We start from the raw sequence: 21,103 nt of genomic DNA, 5'->3' as shown, positions 1-21,103 counted from the left end.
TCTGCACACTGAAGGCACTGGCCCACTGTCACCTGGCCTACATCACTGATTTTGAGATGTTAACTGCACATCTGACTATTGCTCATTTTATGATGATTTCACTTTAAAGATCTTCTCTTTGTCTTTTATAGTCAGTAATTCCTCTCTCTGTTTTTATTTATTCTCTCTGGGATTTGGTTAATTGATTCTGTTTGTTGGTGTATTCTAGTGCTTGGTGTTTTTTTTTTTTTTTTTTCTTCAGTTTTTCTTTAGGTAAAATTTTCTCACATTTTCTTTCTTTCTTTTTTTAACGGGTCCTTGATGAAACATATGCAGGACATTATAGCCATCTTTTACATTCTCAGCATCTCACTCATCTAAGTTTTTTCCTTTCTGTGACGTACTTATAATTGTGAAGTGAAAAAGGCTCTTTCTAAACAAGAGATGCAGTCTGCTGGATCACAGAGAGGTCGTGGAGGTGGATCTGGCAACTTTATGGGTCGTGGTGGAAACTTTGGAGGTGGTGGAGGTAACTTTGGTCGAGGTGGAAACTTTGGTGGAAGAGGAGGATATGGTGGTGAAGGAGGTGGCAGCAGAGGTAGTTACGGAGGTGGTGATGGTGGATATAATGGATTTGGAGGTGATGGTGGCAACTATGGTGGAGGTCCTGGTTACAGTAGTAGAGGAGGCTATGGTGGTGGTGGACCAGGCTATGGAAACCAAGGTGGTGGATATGGTGGAGGAGGAGGAGGATATGATGGTTACAATGAAGGAGGAAATTTTGGTGGAGGTAACTATGGTGGTGGTGGGAACTATAATGACTTTGGAAATTATAGCGGACAACAACAGTCAAATTATGGACCCATGAAGGGGGGCAGTTTTGGTGGAAGAAGCTCAGGCAGTCCCATGAATGCCTTGCTATCATTTTAATTCGCAAATTCTTTTAACACATTGGTTTCTTAATTTGTAATTTCACTTATTATAGCTTATATTTCTAAAATTTCCCTTTAATTCTTTAAAAAAATAAAATTTAAAAACAAGCATTTGCTTTTAATACTTAAATTCTTACTTCTTTAAACAAAATGGGCCTGGAGTTGTAATATAACATTCAGCTTAAAATATGTACTGACCTGAGGATGCTATTTGTTAATTCTGTCATCTCTTTAGCTTGCTCCTGATCAGAATATTATAGCTCCTGTGTGTTCATGTTTTTATAACTTTATCTGCCCCTCAGCATGTACACAATCATGCCAAGCTCCTTTACACTTCCTAGAATCGTACTAAATTCACCATTGTGTTGAAGTGTTATTTTTCACGGTCTTAGTGGTACTGGGATCCCTTAGTATTTGTAATGGGGTAGGTTAATGGATTTGTTTATAGTCTTCTGACTTCTGATCATCTGTAAAAAAAAAAAAAAAAATATAGAACTCTATAGAACTCTGCCTTGATATTCTTGATATTTCTTTGACTTCTTATCACCATCATATCTTCCTTTTAGTTAGCTCATTCATGTTTTAAAGAAATTTATTTATAAAAATTATCCTTATCAAATGTTACATTGATAAGAATAAGAAATAGAAACTCATCAGCATGTTTAAGGTAAGAGACTCTGAGATAAATAGTTTTTCTGTGGCTACAAGTCAGAGTGGTCCTTGACCTTGTCCATAGGACAAGGGACATTTATATGAAAATGTCTGTGGTTCTGGTGTGGGCAGAGGCTGTGTATGCCATAAGGGAGGTTTGCATTCTTCTTTTGTCTTCTCACTAAATAAGTACTTTGCCTGGACTCTGTGCTTGAAGACACCGAAACTGGGAAGAGGTAATTGGACACCTTGTGGTTGAATCTAATAGATTAATCAGTCTCCTTTGTCCTGCCCATACTGGTTTCTGTGATAAGTCAGTCATAAACTTACTACTCAACAGCACCCCATTTCCAGCGTCTCTGCAGCCATCCAGGGGCTCTGACTCTGCTCTCTGAAGGGCCCTATGGATCTATAATTATCTGTTTTCTAAATTCAGCTTTCCATTACCCATGAATTTTTGTTTTGAATACAAAGGAAAAGAACTCAGAGACTACTAACTCTGTAGAAGTTTGGTACAACCATGAACATACAGCACCCTAACTCTGGATTTGAAGTCCACCTAAGGCAAGAGAAAAGGCCCACCCTGAACTCCCCATTGGTGTAGCATTAAAAACCTTCAGACAAGAGTGAGTCAGAGTAGGAATCTGCTCCCTTGCCGGCAAGGAAAGCTCCTACTCTGCCCTCCAATCTTTTTAGTCCTTTATGACCATTAATCAGATGGATGCTTTATTTTTGCCTTCTGACAATTCAATTATATTACTGTCTATTAGACCTTTTGAGATTATGCTATAGTTCTTAGATGATCCAATCTGGTATACGTTGCCTTTATTCTGGTACCTTACTTTTTCTGTTTAGATCATTTTTATTAACCTACATTCGAGTTCATTGATTCTTTCTCTGCCCTTGTTCAGTCCCAGTCTGCTGTTGAGCAATGACACCCTCCACCTCCCCCAAAAAGACAATCCCCAGACACTTTATTTTTAATACTTTCATTTTACTGTTTTACAATTTCTATTCTATCCTATTGGTGTAATTCACTTCTGTTCTTGGTGTGAACACATTTACATTAAATTCTCAACATATTAACATATCTGTGATTAATATGTTAAATTTTCTTGTTTTATCTCTTAACAGTATTTCCCCCTTTGTATTTCATGAGATTTTTTTGTTGTTGTTATTTGTTTTATTTTTCTCCTGTTTTTGCTGTTGATGAAATCAAGGCTGGCCTTGAACTCTTGATACTCTTATTTTGGCCTTTTGTATGCTGGAATTATAGGTGTGCACCATCATATTCTGTTGTGTTTTGTAATCCTTGTGAATATGTGAAAACTAGTCATTGTGTAATGAAGAACAGTAGCATAGTCTAGAGAGTGTTTGAAACCAGTTTTTCATCTGGGGAATTTTGTGAACATTATTTGGTCTATCTAGACTTCAACTTTTGTAAAGTGACTGCAAATCATAACTTCAGAGAAAATTAAATATACAGAACATACATGTTAAATGGCAATATCATTTGTCTAGTGATAGCTCTCTTCACCGATCTGTAAAAGATGCAAGAATTTATAGTGTTGATATTTTCTAAATGCAGACATATATCTTAACAAATTGAAAATCCTATAAAATACATAATATGAAATACATAAACTAGATAGTTAAATCTCTTCATGTAGCCAATCAACATATTAAAATTATATAAATTTCTAATTTTTGTAATGTAAACCGCAAAATTGGTCTCATTTTTTAAATATAAAGTTTATAAATGAATATAAAAAACAAATGCTTTGCACAGATTTATTGTTTATTTTTAAACTGAAAATAATATTTTTGAGGTGGTACTGATTCTGTGGAGTAGTGTGGATAATTCCTTATTCTAGAAATAGGTAAGAAAGTATCAAGAAAAGACCATAAACAGAGGGTATAAAGAATACTGTGCCCTCTAGATTAAGTGGATAACACTGTTTTGTCTTGAAATTTCAGAGCCAAAATTCCAAGCTAGAGTGAACAGGACCTTCCTTCTTATTCTCCTTCGGACCTGGGCAGCATTTCTTCTATGTCTGCCACAACATAGGAGACAACAGCCCAAACAGCAGCAGCAACATTCATCTGCTTTGGATCAATGGCAGTCATGGTGTCTCCATAGGAATGATGGAAGAAGAAGTATCTGTACAAGTCATCGTCACAAAGACTCGCTCCTGTGGAGAGGAAGGAGAATTCTGAGTTAGTGTTTTGACAAGCATCACTGAATAGCTGCTCAGAAACCACTGGTACTCTCCCACACTCCTTTAGCCCACCTCCTCTACTAACTGAAGTGGCAAAGTAATTGTTCCCCAAGGTCTGTCTGAAGGAAGAAATACCTACATCATATTACCCTGACCAGTAAGATTTATGTTTTAGGCTGACAAAAGACTTGGGAAAGGAGACTAACACTACACTAAGAATAGATAAGAAATTAGAGCTGCAAGGAACAACAACAACAACAAAAACAAAAAACCCCAAGTTTCAGCCTCAAATCAGAGCTGGAAGCAATGGCTTGTCCAATTCATCCTTTGACACCTACTTGGACTGTCTTATGGAGGAGGAATGCAACTCTGGACCATCTGGCGGTCAGGCAGATGGTTTTACTGTGGAATGCATGGAGAAGACTGCAGAGAGATGTCATGTGCACAACTAAGCTGGTGCTATGAGGAGGACATGTCATTCAACTCAAGATCATTTCTTTTTCTCAAGATCATGTGATCACTTCTTTTTCAGTACAGTTTTATAGCAACAGACACACACACACACACACACACACACACACACACACACACACACACACACACACCACCCTCACTCAATATGGCCAGAACTGCAGATTCTAAAATATTCTATATCTTGTTCTTTTCACTCAAATGTATGTAAGATTTAACTGTTAACATGCATTGCTGTTATATAATCATTGTAAATTTATTGTATCCTATCTCATTGTATTAATTTATCCGTTTTTATGGCAATGGGAATTTAAATTTTTCCAGGTTTCTACAAGCACATGTTACTATCATCATTCTGAAAGGTTGGAGAAGAATGGCTGTGCTCCAGAGCACATGTGGTTAATTTTATTATTCAACCCTGAAATGCTTTCCTTTTAGATTACATGGCCATAGTCAGCATATGAGCCTTCCTTTTGATTCATATGTTCTCCAACATCTGGTATTTCTGAAACATTTTTGCTACTCTGGTGAATGTCAAACATCATGTCCTTTTCAATTTTTCAAGTTACTAATGAGAATAAATATGTGTTTCCATATACATTTTTGGTAATTTTTATTTCATGTTGATGTGTGGCAGAAGGTAAGTTTTTGATACTAATCTTCTGTTGGCATTGTTCACATATGTAACTTACAAGTTTGTGGCTCACCTTTCTTTTCTGAGTCTATGTTATTACTTTTGATTTGTGGATTTTGTGAATTTGTGAAACTTCTCACCTGTGATTGGTGCTATGCTTGTTTCATTCAGGATGAACTCCCATTCAAGGTGACCTCCCTTAATGCTGTAAAAATATCCTCCTGTGTTCTATTCTCAAAATTTAAAGCTTTTATTTTCATTGTCAGTGTTTCCACACATCTAGAAATAGAATTGATTCTTCTGCAGTATGTGAGGTAGGTTTCTATTTTTATTTTTCAGTTGTCCAGAAAAATTCATATGTGCTCTTCCCCATTAATCTGCAGCATCAGAGTTTTCATATATCAAATATTCTTGTATGTGAAGTGTTGCTTGGAGTTAAATCTGTCTGACTTTGTGATCTCTTTGTTGACCTCCCTGTTGACACCACTGTGTCTCTATGCTATTGCTTAAAAAATCCTTTTTATTGATTCTTTTGTGAGTTTCACACCATGCATCCCTGTGCCGCCACTCATCTCCCATGCTATCTTATCCACTATTCACCCTTGCAAATTCTCCCCCAACACACACACACACACACACACACACACACACACACACACACATACACACCGCAAAGCATAGAAAACATCTCATCATGGAAGCTTCAGTGTGTCATTGTGTGTCTCACAGCTTATTTCTTTGCCCACACATCTTCACTTGCAAGTGTTCATTTCAACAAGTCATTGGTCTAGTTCTAAATGTGTAATCCTTGACATCTGCCAGGACTGCTTCTCTCTCCTTCTCTCTCTTTCTCCCCTCCTCCCCTTTGCTCACTCTCCTTCCTCCCTTCTCTCCTCCACTCTCTTCCCCTTTCTTCCCTTTCTTCTCTTCCAAGAAGTGTTTTGATTATTCTTTTTTTAAAATTTTTTTATTAATTTATTCTTGTTACATCTCAATGGTTATCCCATCCCTTGTATCCTCCCATTCTTCCCTCCCTCCCATTTTCTCCTTATTCCCCTCCCCTATGACTGTTCCTGAGGGGGATTTCCTCCTCTGTATATGCTCATAGGGTATCAAGTCTCTTCTTGGTAACCTGCTGTCCTTCCTCTGAGTGCCACCAGGTCTCCCCCTCCAGGGAACATAGTCAAATATGAGGCACCAGAGTACGTGTGAAAGTCATACCCCACTCTCCACTCAACTGTGGAGAATGTTCTGACCATTGGCTAGATCTGGGTAGGGGTTTAAAGTTTACCACCTGTATTGTCCTTGGCTGGTGCCTTAATTTGAGCAGGACCCCTGGGCCCAAATCTGCCTATCATAATGTTCTACTTGTAGGTTTCTAGGACCCTCTGGATCCTTCTACTTTGCTATTCTCCCATGCTTCTCTCATCTAGAGTCCCAATAGGCTGTCCTCCCCTCTGTCCCAGTTTCCTGGTAAGTGAAGGCTTTCGTGGGACGTGACCTATGGGCTAGTATGCAGATATAAGTGAGTATATACCATTTGAGTCTTTCTGCTTCTGGGTTAACTCACGCATTATGATCATTTCTAGCTCAATCCATTTGTCCACAAACTTCAGGAATTCCTTGTTTTTAATAGCTGAGTAGTATTCCATAGTGTATATGTACCACAGTTTCTTTATCCATTCTTCTACTGAGGGACACTTAGGCTGTTTCCATGTTCTGGCTATTATGAATAAGGTTGAGCAAATTTTCTTGTTGTGTGCTGGAGCATATTCTGGGTATATTCCAAGGAGTGGAATAGCTGGGTCTTGAGGAAGCCTTATTACCAGTTTTCTAAGATAGCACCAGATAGATTTCCAAAGTGGCTATACTAGTTTGCATTCCCACCAGCAATGAAGGCGTGTTCCTCTCTCCCCACATCCTCGCCAGCATGTGGTGTCGCTTGAATTTTTTATCTTAGCCATTCTGATGGGTGTAAGATGGAATCTCAGAGTTGTTTTGATTTGCATTTCCCTGATGACTAAGGAGGTTGAGTTTTGATTATTTTTAACCACCAGGTCGTTCAGATAAACTTCAGAATTACTTTAATAGTCTAGAAAAAGTATTTTTGCATTTTTCCAGAATTATATAAATCTGCATATTAATTTGAGGAAGCTATGCCAAAATTTTTTTTGGTTTGAACGTGTGTGTGTGTGTGTGTGTGTGTGTGTGTGTGTGTGTGTGTATGTATGTATGTATGTATGTATGTATGTGCCCATGAAAATGGTATGATGGTTTGTTTCCATTTGAGTCTTGTATAACATCTTTAAAATTTTATAGTACAGGAGCTGAAGATATTGCTCAGCAGTTAAGTGAACTGGCTGCTTTTCTAGAGGATCTAAGTTAGATTCCCAGCTCATGGTGGCTCACAACTGTTTATGTCCTCACCAGGAACCCCAGTGTACAATTCTGGTCTCTGCAGGCACCAGGAATACACATGGCATAAAGATATACATGCATGCAACACACATGTACACCTAAATTAAAATGAATTCATAATACAGTATTTCTCATGTTTTGATACTTTTCTCTTCTTAATGTGATCTACCTTTTGGTGTTATGGAATGTTTGAGGTCAAAAGTTGTTTTTTTCTGTTTGAGGCTATTCATCTTAAATAGAAAAATGCATCTGAGTAAAAATATGTAGTTTCTTTTTTGTCTATATTCTGGAGTAGCTTGCACAATAGATATGAAGTCTCTCCTGGTAGGACTTTTTATAAAACTGCCTAAGTCTGATATTTTCTTTATGATAAAAATATTAAGTAATGATTCAATTACTTCCATGGTTATTGTGTTTTTTAAAATAATCTTTGGAGATTCATTTTCTAGGAATGTGTAGGTTTTGACCAATCTTAAAAAACAATCAGTGAGAAGTTGTCATTAATACCTACTTTTTGATAAAGGCATCCATTCTATAATGATCTCTTTCTTTGTGTCTGATATAGCTTATAAATGCTTCTTGTCTTGCCAGCAATTTTCATTTTTGTTCATCTTTCAAAGAAAAAGAAAGACAAGTTGAAGCTTTAGGGATACTTTCTATTATCTAGTAGTTTTTCTTTCACTGAATTTTTCTCTTATATTTATCATTTCTCTTCTTTCTTTGGTTTATTTCTTACTTGAGTTAAATGCTTGGTTTGTTGCTTTTCAAATGTTTGTCTCTGTCATACTCAGTACAATCTTAGCTTTCTCATCAGCTCTGAGTAGAATGTTCATGGCTACTCAGTTTTAAATGCTTATTAAATTCTTGGTTGAACTTGTCATCAATTTGTGTTGTATAATGAATAATTTTAAGTTAAAAATATGGAATTTCCTTATATAGTTTTTACTATTAATTTCTTTTTTTAAATTTATTTTTATTTATTTTTTACTATTAATTTCTTTATAGCTATTATAATAATGTGGACTACATGGCACAACTTCTTTGAATTTTGTGGTGATTTGATCCATGGTCTACTAACATGGTTACTTTCATAAATGTGCACTGCTCCTAAAGAACATGTGTTCAGTATGCTGGGCATGACACCAGATCTGATATATTTCTTGTGTTCTTCAAACTGTTAGCTTTTTATTGCCTTGTTATACATTTGATTTCTAAGTTTGGGGAAGCATAGAAAAATGTCCATCTATGATTTTGGTTTTTTGTCTTTTTTGTTTGTTTTTTCGAGACAAAGTTTCTCTGTGCAGCCTTGGCTGTCCTGGACTTGCTTTGTGGACCAGGCTGGCCTCAAACTCACAGTGATCCGCCTGACTCTGCCTCCTGTGTTCTGGGATTAAAGATGTGTGACACCATGCCCTGTCTCCATCTGTGATTTTTAATGTTTCTATTCTATAGCTATTCTATAGCTCCAGAAATGTCTTTCCATATATTTCAAGTATATATCCTCAGAGTTAGGCTCTGAGGATTACATGAACTTAGAACTCTATCTTCCTGGTAGTTTGGACTTTTATTGATTTGTGGTTGTCCTCTTTCTGTGTAGCAACACTTTCTGTCCTGATATTTTCTTTATGATAAAAATGTTAAGTAATGATTCACTGTCTTTCATGGTCACTGACATCTTTAAACTTTGTGTTTGTCCTGTGTTTAATTCAGTTTCTCCAACACTGTGAGATGGTCCAGCTGCTTCTTTGTGAAGAACATTACACTGCCTGCCTTTCCCCATCATCTTGCTTCCCTTGTCCTTACACTTTTTAGTGTTTTCAAAGTCTAGCCTGGGAACATTTGCATATTTGAAGGAGATTTTAATCTATTAATGAAGACTTTGGTTGTTTTTACATTAAATTTACTTATACCACCTGAATTTTAGCTATTCATCTTTTTGTGTTTTTTAGATTTCTTTCTCCCTTTCTCTAGTCCCCTTCAGAGTTGATTTTCTTCCTGCCTCTAATTCTATTCTCTACTGCCTCACCCATTCCACTGGTTTGAAGCTTTATTTCTGTCCAGTCATGAGTCTTTAGAAAGTATTGGTCACGTATTTGTTTTAATGACTATAAAATTAGTGCCTTACGGTACATGAGCACCCTGGAGGCTAAATGCCTCATGCCTGTGAAACATCCATGCTCTAAGTGTTTGCAAATAAAGGCTGGCCCTGTCTAACCATTGTTGATTCTGTTTGTATTTCTTAGTGCTATGCATTTCCTTACACTGTCTCCAGTGATTGTTTTAACCAATACTTAATTATGTGGATGAAATGAATGATTATGAACTCAGCATAAGCACACTGAACATGCCCTTCTGCTTCCTGCCCATAAGTTGAGTGTTACAACTGTTCCTGAGACCTTTGCCCAGGACTGATTTTCTCCTTGACTGTCTGAGTTTTAAAATTTCAGTAAAATATATATTCTAACTGTTTTCCTAAACCACTCACTCCGAGTGTAAGTGAGGTTTCCCAGGTCACACTGAGCTATGGTTCTACTAAACCCAGGGCAGGCTAGTAAGGAAAGAAAATCACAAAAGCAAGCTCATTCACACTGCAATAAAGAATGGCTCTGATGCTTGCTGACCAGGATCAAACGCTGTGTGTGTTAACTGACAACAGCCATCAACCTCTTTACTCATTCTGAAGTGACTTTTCTTTTCTGTGCAGAGATTTTCTTTCTAAACCAGTAAAGCATGTTATCTGTTACCAAGGAGTTCAGGAAAGGGCTAGGCCTCACCATCCTACAGCCTAATAACAAAACTTATAGTGGGCAGGCTGGAGCTGAGGTCCACAAATGCTCTGAAGGGTCAAGCCAATCCAACTGGGGAACTGTTTATTGAAGCCACATGACATTCTAGGCAGTAGGCTAAGGTCAAAGACTGTCAGAGCGATAGAAGGAACTTCATTTATACCACCCAGGACCTTATTCTTCAGATGGGGAAGATGTGCTTGTGAGTTATAACAACAGCTAAAATGTCACTGATCAGCAGGGTCCTTATGCTGTGTTCTCTCCTCACTGTCATTAACATCATCACTACCATCCTTTGTTATAACTGTCTTTGCACATTTTCCATGACATAGTGTAAGCTCCCAGAGTAGTATCCTTTATTTTGATACTCACTGTGCCATCAATGTCTATGACATAGCACCAAATACAAGATATATTGAATGATTCAGGGAAAATTGGGCCTAGAGGGTGATATATCAGTCCTTGTAAAAAAGATATGGGACTTACAACAAGGAAGCTTGAAGAATTTATGGAAGAGATTACTTATACAGAATTATTGGGGTTAATAAACTCAATAAAGGATAAAACAATTCAGAACTAGCCATAGTGAAGAGCCATTGCTGGACTTAGGCTTACCAGAGGAGGGATGGAGGGATGGGATAGGAAGGAATTAAAAGTGAGTGCTAGGAAAGAGAGAGAGGGGGGTTGTGCTGTTCAGAATCCTAGGCTTCATTTCTTGCTGATGTTTCCCCAAACTCTTCTGGGTCCCGCTGAGCCAAATTTAACAAGAAATCAGAAGGCAACAAGATTTATTAGCATAACCCATAACTGTTAATTCCTGAGACTCATTGCAGGTTAGAGAAAGATAAGGAGAAACATGAAGTGATGAAAAAGGATATCTGGCAGAAGTCCTTATGATGTCAATAGAGAGCAGTGGTATCCCAGGTGCATAGACTTTGTGAACATCTTAATTTGAGTGACATGAGATAAACTGGGTTAATATTGACAGATGAAATGGGAAACTGAAAACGGCGAGTCTGAAAATGGGCTGGTATAGTTGATAAATGTAGAGCCTTAGGCAGCTCATGGCTGGGAGAGTAGGGCAACTGTGGCTTCATCTCAGGGAGACCAGAAACAGGTGGGTGACTCCTGAGATAAAAAGGGGAGGAGACAGCTGGAGTACAGTCTGGGGGAAAGGCTAAAACAAGATGGCAACCTTTCAGCCTCTGCAATTCTCAGGGAAGAATGCTAATAAAAATAACCAACCTTCCCTGGAGAAAGGGCAGAGTGAATTAAAAACAGGAGTTTCCTTACACCAAAGCCCAGGACATACCCAGGAAAGTCAAATCTGCATGTTTTCTCTGGCAGTAGCTGTAAGTATCTTCATAAAGTGACATTTTAGAATTATTTGGTGGGAAGCATACACTTCATAGAGTCCAGAGATCTGCAAGTGAACACCAAAGTCACTCACACACACACACACACACACACACACACACACACACACACACACACACACACAGAGAGAGACAAAAATCAAGTTCATAAAATGGAGTGGATAACAGATAGATTGGGACATAGTGGGAGGCATTCAAGTCCAGCAGAGTGTGATCACTAGGGGCTAGTTTGAGTCCATACAGGCTTCTTAAGAACACTCAAAATTGTGATGTCTTTTTCAGGCTTCCAATATTCCCTTGTGTCTCTGTCTGAAGGAATCTGACTGCCAGATGGGTGATGTTTGGCTACCTTCCTTTCAAGCCTGTGACTTAAGGAAGGCATTTCCTCCTACATCATCTAAGTTCCCATGGACATTATACAGAATAAAAACAACCCAGAAACTTGCCTATCCCCACCAGGGATGCTGATATCCACAGGAGCTGCTAGAAAGCCCTTTGGCAGCCCTGGAGCTTTGTCTCTGTAATTCCAAGCAGGCACTTTATCAGTGACAGCCACTGATCTAAAGGACCAGCTCCTGCATTTCAATTTCAGAGAAAGGTGGGTAAATGATGGATATCCCTAGGGATAATTGCATGGTACCTTTCGACAGGTGTATGAGTTCTGAACAGGGAATCATCAAATGCTCTTTAGAAATGGAGCCACTGGAAGGTGTTTGCTCTAAGGAGAAGTATTCACCCCTGGAAACAAACTACGGCATTCTGAGAACTTTCCCTGTTGTAAAGTATTTTCACGGGAGATCTGGGACATAAGCATGTCAGCCAACAAGAAGAGAGATACAGCTGAGAGAATAGAAAATAGGCCTGGGCTCAAACTCACACTCTTCTGCTTAATAACTGGGTGACTTTGAAAGTCTCCCAAAAGGTCATCCCACGTTAGTTTCTGCAATCATAAAATTACGGTAATGATAGCCGGCCTTCAAGATACTGCTGGGGATTAGTAGGCACTCAATTAAATCTTTATTATGTCTGTTATATACCCACAGACGCTCCAGTGTGCCCACAGCATCAGGATCAATTAAATGCCACTTGGAGGATTTAAAATCCTAATTTAATCAGTCAAAGTTCTGATGATTATTCATAATGATGGCATAGTTGGACCATGAAATCTGTTCTATGTGACATTGCCTTGACCCAGATTTGGGTGACGTTTTTCTCTTCCTCCTTCCCCTTTCCATGTTTCCATACCTCTGAGCCTTTCTTGTAAATACTCATCTCACAAAAAAGTACTTTCTAGCCATGAGCTTAGACTCATCTGTCACTATCATAGACGATACCCACTCTACTGTATACGGTTCACAGTGTATTGCAATCTCCATAGCGACAGAGAGGAAATGCCTATAGTCTGTGTGCAGAATGTTACTTGCTATTTACTAAAGATCTAGGTGGGCAAAACCACAGAGATTCACGTAGCACCTGTTTGTGTGTCATCTCTCACACATATGTAGCCAATAGGTTTTCATGAAAACAATTAAGCAATTTATGTTATGAGAACTTTTGGAAAAACATTTAAGCTCTGAAATTCAAATTCAGGTCTCTTATTTTATCAAATATGTGTCTGCTGTGGTGCTGTGTGAAGGCTGCACACACAGGCAAGCAGCTGTGGAAAATCTACTTCTCTTTCGTAAACAGATCTCAAACAGTCTGGGGCACACAATGTAATTGCAATGGAATGCATTACAGGCTTTCCCCTGATCATAATAATTATGGGGTTAGAGAAGAATGTTGTATTCTTAATATATTCCCTACAAGGAAACAGTCTCTTTAGGATCCATAAAGTGCTAAAAATACATTTAAAATTTAATTAAAATTATTATTTTTTCAGCCACATCATTATGTGAAAAAAAATTATGAAAACAATTAGCAAGTCAATTCATAGAATTTGCAGGCATTTAATCTCTCTTTTCAAGGAAGCAGTTTAATCCCTATTAAATCTTACTGAAAATTAGAATCAGGAGTAGTTAATTAATAGCTTCCTAGCCCATAGCTTCTCAGAAGGGAAAACAGCTCACAGGGAAAGAAAAAAGAAAAAAAAAAAAGCAAAATACAGTCTAGAGTAGGAAAGAAAAAGACCTTCAATCCAAACATCCAGTTTTAGTTTATAAATTTTCCACCTACCCAAGAATCTCCAAGCTTATACTAAACGTTTCCAGGTGTGCCACAGAACCTGTGAAATGCCCATCTTTTGGAAAATGTGGGACTATTCTGAGCACATACTTGAGGTCAGCACCGACCTCAGGTTAGAGCACAGCTAAACTGTGGGCTGGTGACCCCCAGATTAGAGCGCAGCTAAACTGTGGGCTGCTGAACCATCTCCCATAAAGGTAAAGAACTGGTTGGCAGCAATAGGACGAATACTAAAAATACTGGTAAGACAAACCAGGACCACATGATGATGGTTATGTAGACATCATATGTGTAAGCAACAAGGATTATCATCAACACATGCCCAGGGCTACTTCTGTACCTGGAGCTCTTTGGAAATATTTCATTTAATTCTCTCAGTGACACCATGAGCAATGGATCATTACATAGGATCAGCAGATGGTCAATATCATCAGACTTGTGTAAAATCACAGAGTACTAACTGATAAAGATTCCAAGTTAGGTTTCTCTGATTTATAATCCTTACCCGATCTCACTGCCCCTGTCTCAGGAAATTAGCTTTTTCCTCTCTGGGAATTTGACTGGTGTAACACATTCCACTTGCTGCCCTGGTCCCCCAACCCCATTCAAATGCTAATTTTGACCTTGTGATAAGGGGATGGAAATTTGAGTTGGGAGTATACGCGATCATAAAGGAAAATTACGTTCACTCAGCAGGCTCAGACAACTGGGGACCATTTATCAGAAAATGGATGACCGTTGTGGCCCTACCACCCTGAAACACCTGATCATGCAAGCAAGAAAGTGTTGGGGTGACTTTTTTATACTCTGTGTGAATGTTGTCTTTGCATATTCAGTTGTTAATTCTGTACCTTCAGATAGTTGAGTTCTCTCTAGACCTTGGTTTTATTTCTCTACTTGCTCAGCACCTGTATCATATTTTGGAAACATACACGTCCCTTCCCTCCTGATTGGTTTAATAAAGAGCTGAGACAGGAGGATAGACAGGACTTCTGGGAGAGATAGGAGCTCTAGGAATGATTTGGAGGTGGGAAAATTTGCCATCCAGACACAGATGAAGACACGGATGCTGGTCCTGAGGAAAGTTAATGAACCATGTGGCAGAATGTAGATTAATATAAAAGGGTTAATTTAAGTTAAGAGCTAGTTGGGGAACAAGCCTAAGCTAAGGCCAAGCTTTTGTAATAAATATAAAAAAAAAAAAGTCCTTGTGTCATTATTGGGAGATGTTTCAACAATATATCTGCATATAATTTTTTAATCAGGTTAATTTAAGCATATGTACATTCTCAGTCATTTTTCATTTCTTCATGATGAACCATCCAATATCCTTTCTCTGGCTTCCAAGATCTATGTAATGAAAACTAATAGTCACCTTACTGTCCAACAGAGTCATTGTTCCATTTATCACCCTTTTGCACCAACCCCTCCTCCATACCCTCTGCAGTGTGTACACAGTACTTGGTGTTCTATGGGCCAAAAGAATTTGGAAAATGAATTAATGCCCATGCATGTGCACATATATGTGCATTTATGTGTATGCACGTGTCTCATCTCTGAACATATAAAAGTTGACACTTTCTCAGCACCTATCCACTTCTGAACACCCATTCTTTCTCCCTCAAGCAACCTCCCACCATGTATATGACTAGGCTCATGGTCTTTGACTTCATAGTTTTATAGGTCTGTGTGTCTTGGCTAATGTAGCTATAAATAAACAATCATCTCTTTGACTTTGTCACTCTTGTTTTCTAACATAAAGTAATATTGTCCTTTCTTTGGATGGGGTGATTTTACTTATGATTATCTATCAGTCCTAATTTATTGTTTCCTGCTTGGATCATACACATTTATTGGGCACTTTTCTTCAGGGTCTAATGTCAGCTCTTTACCATCTGAGCAGATGTGACTAGGGTGTAAATGCTGACCTGCTGTTCTCCACACGCCTGGAAACTGATACTTGCTACGAAAACATGATTAAAAGATTTTTTTTTTCATTTTGTTTATTTCTTAGGCTGCCCTCCACTTCCCTTGATAGAGCACATTACAAGAAAGAATACTCAGTGAATATGGACATTTGGACCTCAGAAAACTCTAGTCACTGTTTCCAGGGTGTTCTTTACAATGAAAGCTTTACAGCTATTGTTGGTTTCAGGAATTATGTTCAGATGGATAGATTTTTGATTTCTGGTTACAAATAAAGATATTGTATACTGGAAGGCAGGTACTAGATTGCAGGTTTCAGCCAATGCAACGTGTGAACTACCTTTTATTTCTCCATCTCTGTATAACCACTTCCTGTTTTGCTGGCAACCAGGATCATAGAAATTAGTCAAGTGGAAAGTCTTATTCCCCACTGCAAGGTAGGCAAATCATCAGGGTTTGGTGGTGGTGCTACGGACAGGCTTGGGCTGGAGTCCTACTTTTGTCAGTTGTTGTTAGAGGTCTGATTATAGTTCTGGAGGCTGGGTGGTTGAGAGTACATTAGACCAGTCATAACAGAGAATAAAAACTCCTGATCAGTGCTCCTCCCTTCACATGGCCAAGCTGACAAAGTGTAGAAAACTCAGCATCTATTCCTAAGCACTTAAATATTTACTCTATAGGGGAAAGAGACCCTGATATCTTTACTGACATTTTAATAATATCCACAAGGAGGAAATGTGGCTATAAAAAAAGAGAAAGGGACTTTTTTCCTATTTAAGAACCCCTAATAAAGCTCCATGCGTGATTTTAAAAGGTGTGTTGCCATAGAATTAAAGGGAGTATGGTTTTTGCTTGTTTTGAGACTGAGTCTCATCTGTAATCCAAGCTGGGCTGGAACTCATTATGCATCCTAAGATGGTCTCAGGCATTCCTTATGTTGTTTCCTTGGCCTCTGGATAAAAGGGATGTCTTACTATAAATGAGGAGCTGAGTGGGTGTGAGAAAGAAAAGAAAGATGGCCATTTTTCTGAGTGTTGCAGGATTGGTAGCATTTAGAAGTAGGGTCAAAGTTGGCAAACCCTTCCAATTACATAGTCTTATGAATCTCCACTACTGTTGCAAGAAGCATACTGTAGTTCTTTTAGTAGGCCTCAATAGAATGTCACAATAATTAAGTTATATTGAATTACAAAGAGAAATGCAATTATTTTGAAGCATGTAAATCTAATAGTTTTAGGGATGATTTCAATTTAGTTCTGTAGCTCCCCACAAAATGCCTCTGGGACAACTGAATCAGGGGCTGGAAGGACAAAGAGTCTAAACCAACATGAACTTTCTACAGTTATGGCATTCCAAGGGGTCAAGTTCACAAGAAGCTGTAACATGAAAGACAGGAGATAAATACAGTACAATGTTGGGATAATCTCTTTGTTCACTGTGTAAATATTGCCATTGTAATATTCAAATGTTGATTTCTGTATTAGTAGAGAGTTGAATACAGGCCAGACTTTGGTATTGTTATTTTCTTTTTATTTCATTAGGATAATTTTTCCTGTTTTTTAAATTTAAATAATTTATTCAGATTACATCCTGGTTGTTATCCTCTCATTTGTATCTTCCCATTCCCCCTCCCTCCCTCTTTCACCCTATTCTCCTTCCCTAAGCCTGTGACAGAAGGGGACCTCTGCCCCCACCATATGATCACAGCTTATTAAGTCTTATCCTGGTAGCCTGTTTACCCTTCCTCTGTATGTCACCAGGCCTCCCCACCATGGGGAAGTGGTCAAATATGGGGCACCAGAGTTCATGTCAGAGTCAGTCCTTGCTCTTCACACAACTGTGGAGAATGCACTGTCCATTGCATTTGACAAAATCCAATACCCGTTCATGTTTAAAGTATTGGAGAGATCAGGGATTTAAGGCACATACCTAAACATAATAAAGGCTATAAACAACACTTCAATAGCCAACACCAAATTAAATGGAGATAAGCTCAAAGCAATTTCACTGAAATCAGGGACTAAACAAGGCTGACCACTCTATAGCTCTTCAATATAGTACTTGAAGTTTTAGCTAGAGCAATAAGACAACAAAAGTAGATCAAGGGGACCCACATGAGAAAGGAGGAAGTCACATTGTCCCTATTCTCAGATGATATGATAGTGTATATAAGTAAACCCAAAAATTCCACCAGAGAACTCCTAGAGCTGGTAAACACCTTCAGCAAAGTGGACAAAAAATAAACTCAAAAGAGTCAGTAACCCTCCTGTATACAAATAGTATTGTTATTTTTATGAAGCATCACCTCTTCATCACCCTCTGATAGCATTATAAATATCTAATGTTCAATAGCTGAGGCAAGAGAGGCAAGGTGGGACTTCTGGGCAGGGATAGGAAGCTTGGAAAATATAAGGTATAAGAGATTCATCATACTCCTTCCAGACATGCAGAGACTCAGATATTTTGGGACTGAGGAGAGGTAATAGGCGTCATGGCAAACGTGGACTAGTGTAGATGTGGTTAATTAAGTTCTATGAGCTAGTTGGCAACAAGCCTAAGCTTTCATAAATAATAAGATGTATGTGTTTATTCCATCCACTGGCAGTACAAAGAAAGTCCCGCTATAGTACAACATTATACATGTTTGTATGTGTGTATGTGTTTGTGTCTGTGTGCATATGACATGTGCGTGTAGGTATTGGTCTTGAATTTCATTTTGTTATTGTTTTCTGCTGCAAATAACAGAAAATGTAACACTTGAGCTCCACAGGGTTCTTCTGTCTCTGACTTTCCTCTTGCTGAGGGAACATTGGGATTACCAATGTGTGTTATCACACCCAGCCTTTATATGGGGTTTCCACATTTCAACTTAGGTCTTCATGCTTGCATAAGTGATTTACCCATGGATCCATCTCCTCAGCCCTCTAATTCCATTCTAAAAGGCACATTACAATAAAATAAAAATGTAGTCACTAAGGAAAATATGTGTCATACGCAGGAGAATGAGGATAGATTTAGAGGAAGCTCTGATGGTGAGAAAAATTGAGCTGATTGGGAGCCTCTAGCTCCTTCTTATGTCCCAGTTTTGCTTCTGTGCACTGGCACTGGTAGACTTATCCAAAGTGAATGTTCCTGTCTATGCTTTCACGTAGGACAGTTGGTTACAGAAAGATAACAAATCACTTAGCTAATATGAAATTTTAGTGAGGTTTCCCCCAAATCAGTTTTTGAAGAAAGAATCACAAGGTTAGGAATATAGTCAACAATCTTTACTTCAAACAAAAATTCTTACAGGTAGAAAAGGGACATATACAATGGTGAAAAGCTCGGTGACTGCTAGCACAGTCTTTCTATGACACTTTCCTTTTACTTATTCAAATAGCCTGCTGTTTCCTTGGACATTTGTCAGCCCCTTTAACTGGCTTTGTGATAAAGGAATGCAATATCTTTACAGCAAATCTTCTAAAGCGCTCTAAAAACCACTGTGCAGCAAGGGCGTAAATGGGTTCAACACGAAAAGCTTTCTGACTTCCAAAACAAAGAAAAACAAAGATACAAGAAAAAACTGGGAAATGAATATGCATTTAATGCAAACGCATTTCACTTAAAGCAAAATATTGATTCTCAGAATGTCCATTAAATAACAGTGGTCATGAAAAACCCTTGCTCTAGCTAAGACACTTCTAGCCAAGACACTTTTAGAGAGGCTGCGGATATGAAATACAAATTTAGCATTTAAATGTAGCTAAATTCCCAATGCTACTTAAGCCTGACTCTCATTAATTAATTTTTAGGATAATCTTTCTAATTAAGAAACAATGGCTATCCTTAGCCATCCAAATTAAGTTCAAAGTACATCTGATTAACGGTTTCTGTGGTGAGATTTATATATATATATATTGCAGTGATGGAACATAACCTGGGAATAAGCTGAAATGAACTCTTCCCCATCCTGAGTTTGTCAGGATATATATGTATATATACATCATATGTAAAAACATATGATGCTTATGTATATTATAATAAGAGAAATTAGATTAGAACACTTCCCTTGTTTGCAACAGGCATTTGATATAGACTATTGGTTGGCTCTACCTGTGGCCAGTGGGTTGTCAGGATGGTTGCTATCCTTCTAATTTTGAGGATTTCCTTTCATGAAGAAATGACTCAGACATTTAAATGTTTTCTTTCCACACAAACTACTTGTCTGGTTCAATGATTAAGATTGAAATGGCTTTATTAAAATTAAATAAGAAATAATGCTTCTGTTATTAGATTAATAAAGACCCTAATATATGGATGTTGACCCTGTACTGGGGCACAAAGGTCCTTGTGCCCACAGAGCATTACAGAATGTTAAATATGCAGGGGCCTTGCCTGAATGGAAAAGTAACTTGTTTTGTTGCCCAGAAATCTGGGATTGGATAATGACCTGGTGACACTTTGCTGTCTGTAGAGGCAGACCTCACTTACCTTTTGCTATAGAGTCAAACATCATCCACATCCCCCAGAATGTTTGTCCTAGACTCTACATCCACAGATCATTATCTTTAGATCCAGTTAATAGAAACCACTGTTAGGTGAAATGTCATATGTACTTTATGGTGCGCTGACCTCTGTGGTATCTCAGTCAGAGATCACACTAGATCCTCTAGGCCTTTTAGTTATAGAGTCCACCCTCAAGGCCACACGCACTTTGAAAACAAGTTTCTATGCACTTGTACCTTAAGATTTATTGTGCAGCTGGAATTGGAATTATTGTTGCCTAGAAACCTGGAATTGTGATGATTGTTGCCTGGAAACTTTCCCCCAAATTGTTATGTTTAAACATGCTGACATTAAACTGCCTGGCATCAAACTCTCTAGAAGTTTTGATACAAGTTAATGAAGGCAATCTGAACCTAGCTTTTATTCTCTTCTCTTTCTGGAGGACTGCTTGCCTTGACACCTGGAGAGATCCCCTCAATACTGCTCCTCTTGAATACCTCCATTGACCAGAAACGCATCCCTTGCTTTAGTAGTACAGGTAAATTCCCTTCCGGGAAAGCATTTATTGAGCATCTGCTGCATTAAAAATGGACCATGGAAAAATGTTAAAATAAAAGATTGTGATAGATCTAAGAAAGCTCTAATAGGGAAGCTGGAATTCGACCAACAAAGGTTGTATAAGAACTAAGGTGAGCTGCTCCCCAAAAGGAATCAAAAGGTTCCTCCAAATCTTCCCTGTTCCAGCCATGGAAAACCATGGACGTACTTCTGTTTAGTGTTGACTAGAGTTTCCACCTTTTATGGACCAAAGGGGGTCAGTTTTACTAGGTTCTTAAACCTAGACTATATCTGCTGACCATTGCTCTTTCCTACATGTTAGCATCTGACAATTGCTTTGCTAGCATGCTACTATATTGTTAGTTGCACAAATTATATGTGCAGGCTTTCTGATTCTGAATTTCATAATGTGTAACAGCTCGTGAGGAATGATAGCCCACATCTCTGAGCCTTGGTCTCACTATCTGTAATGTAATAATTA

The 21,103-nt window shown here is 38.3% G+C and overlaps 1 protein-coding gene across 1 annotated transcript in view; it reads right to left on the bottom strand.

The window, feature by feature from the left end:
• Nucleotides 1-3,447: 3,447 nt before the first annotated feature.
• Cpq (carboxypeptidase Q) overlaps nucleotides 3,448-21,103 on the bottom strand; it is a 324,103-nt gene continuing 306,447 nt past the window's right edge. Inside the window, exon 7 of the mRNA XM_051159454.1 lies at nucleotides 3,448-3,754. Within this exon, the coding sequence (XP_051015411.1) occupies nucleotides 3,579-3,754 (176 nt within the window). The 3' untranslated portion in view covers nucleotides 3,448-3,578. The remainder of the gene's footprint in view (nucleotides 3,755-21,103) is intronic.

The sequence above is a fragment of the Acomys russatus genome, chromosome 17 (genome assembly GCF_903995435.1).
Source record: "Acomys russatus chromosome 17, mAcoRus1.1, whole genome shotgun sequence".
NCBI classification, from domain to species: domain Eukaryota; kingdom Metazoa; phylum Chordata; class Mammalia; order Rodentia; family Muridae; genus Acomys; species Acomys russatus.
The sequence above is the reverse complement of the archived record's forward strand: the minus strand, read 5'-3'. Positions and strand labels throughout refer to the sequence as shown.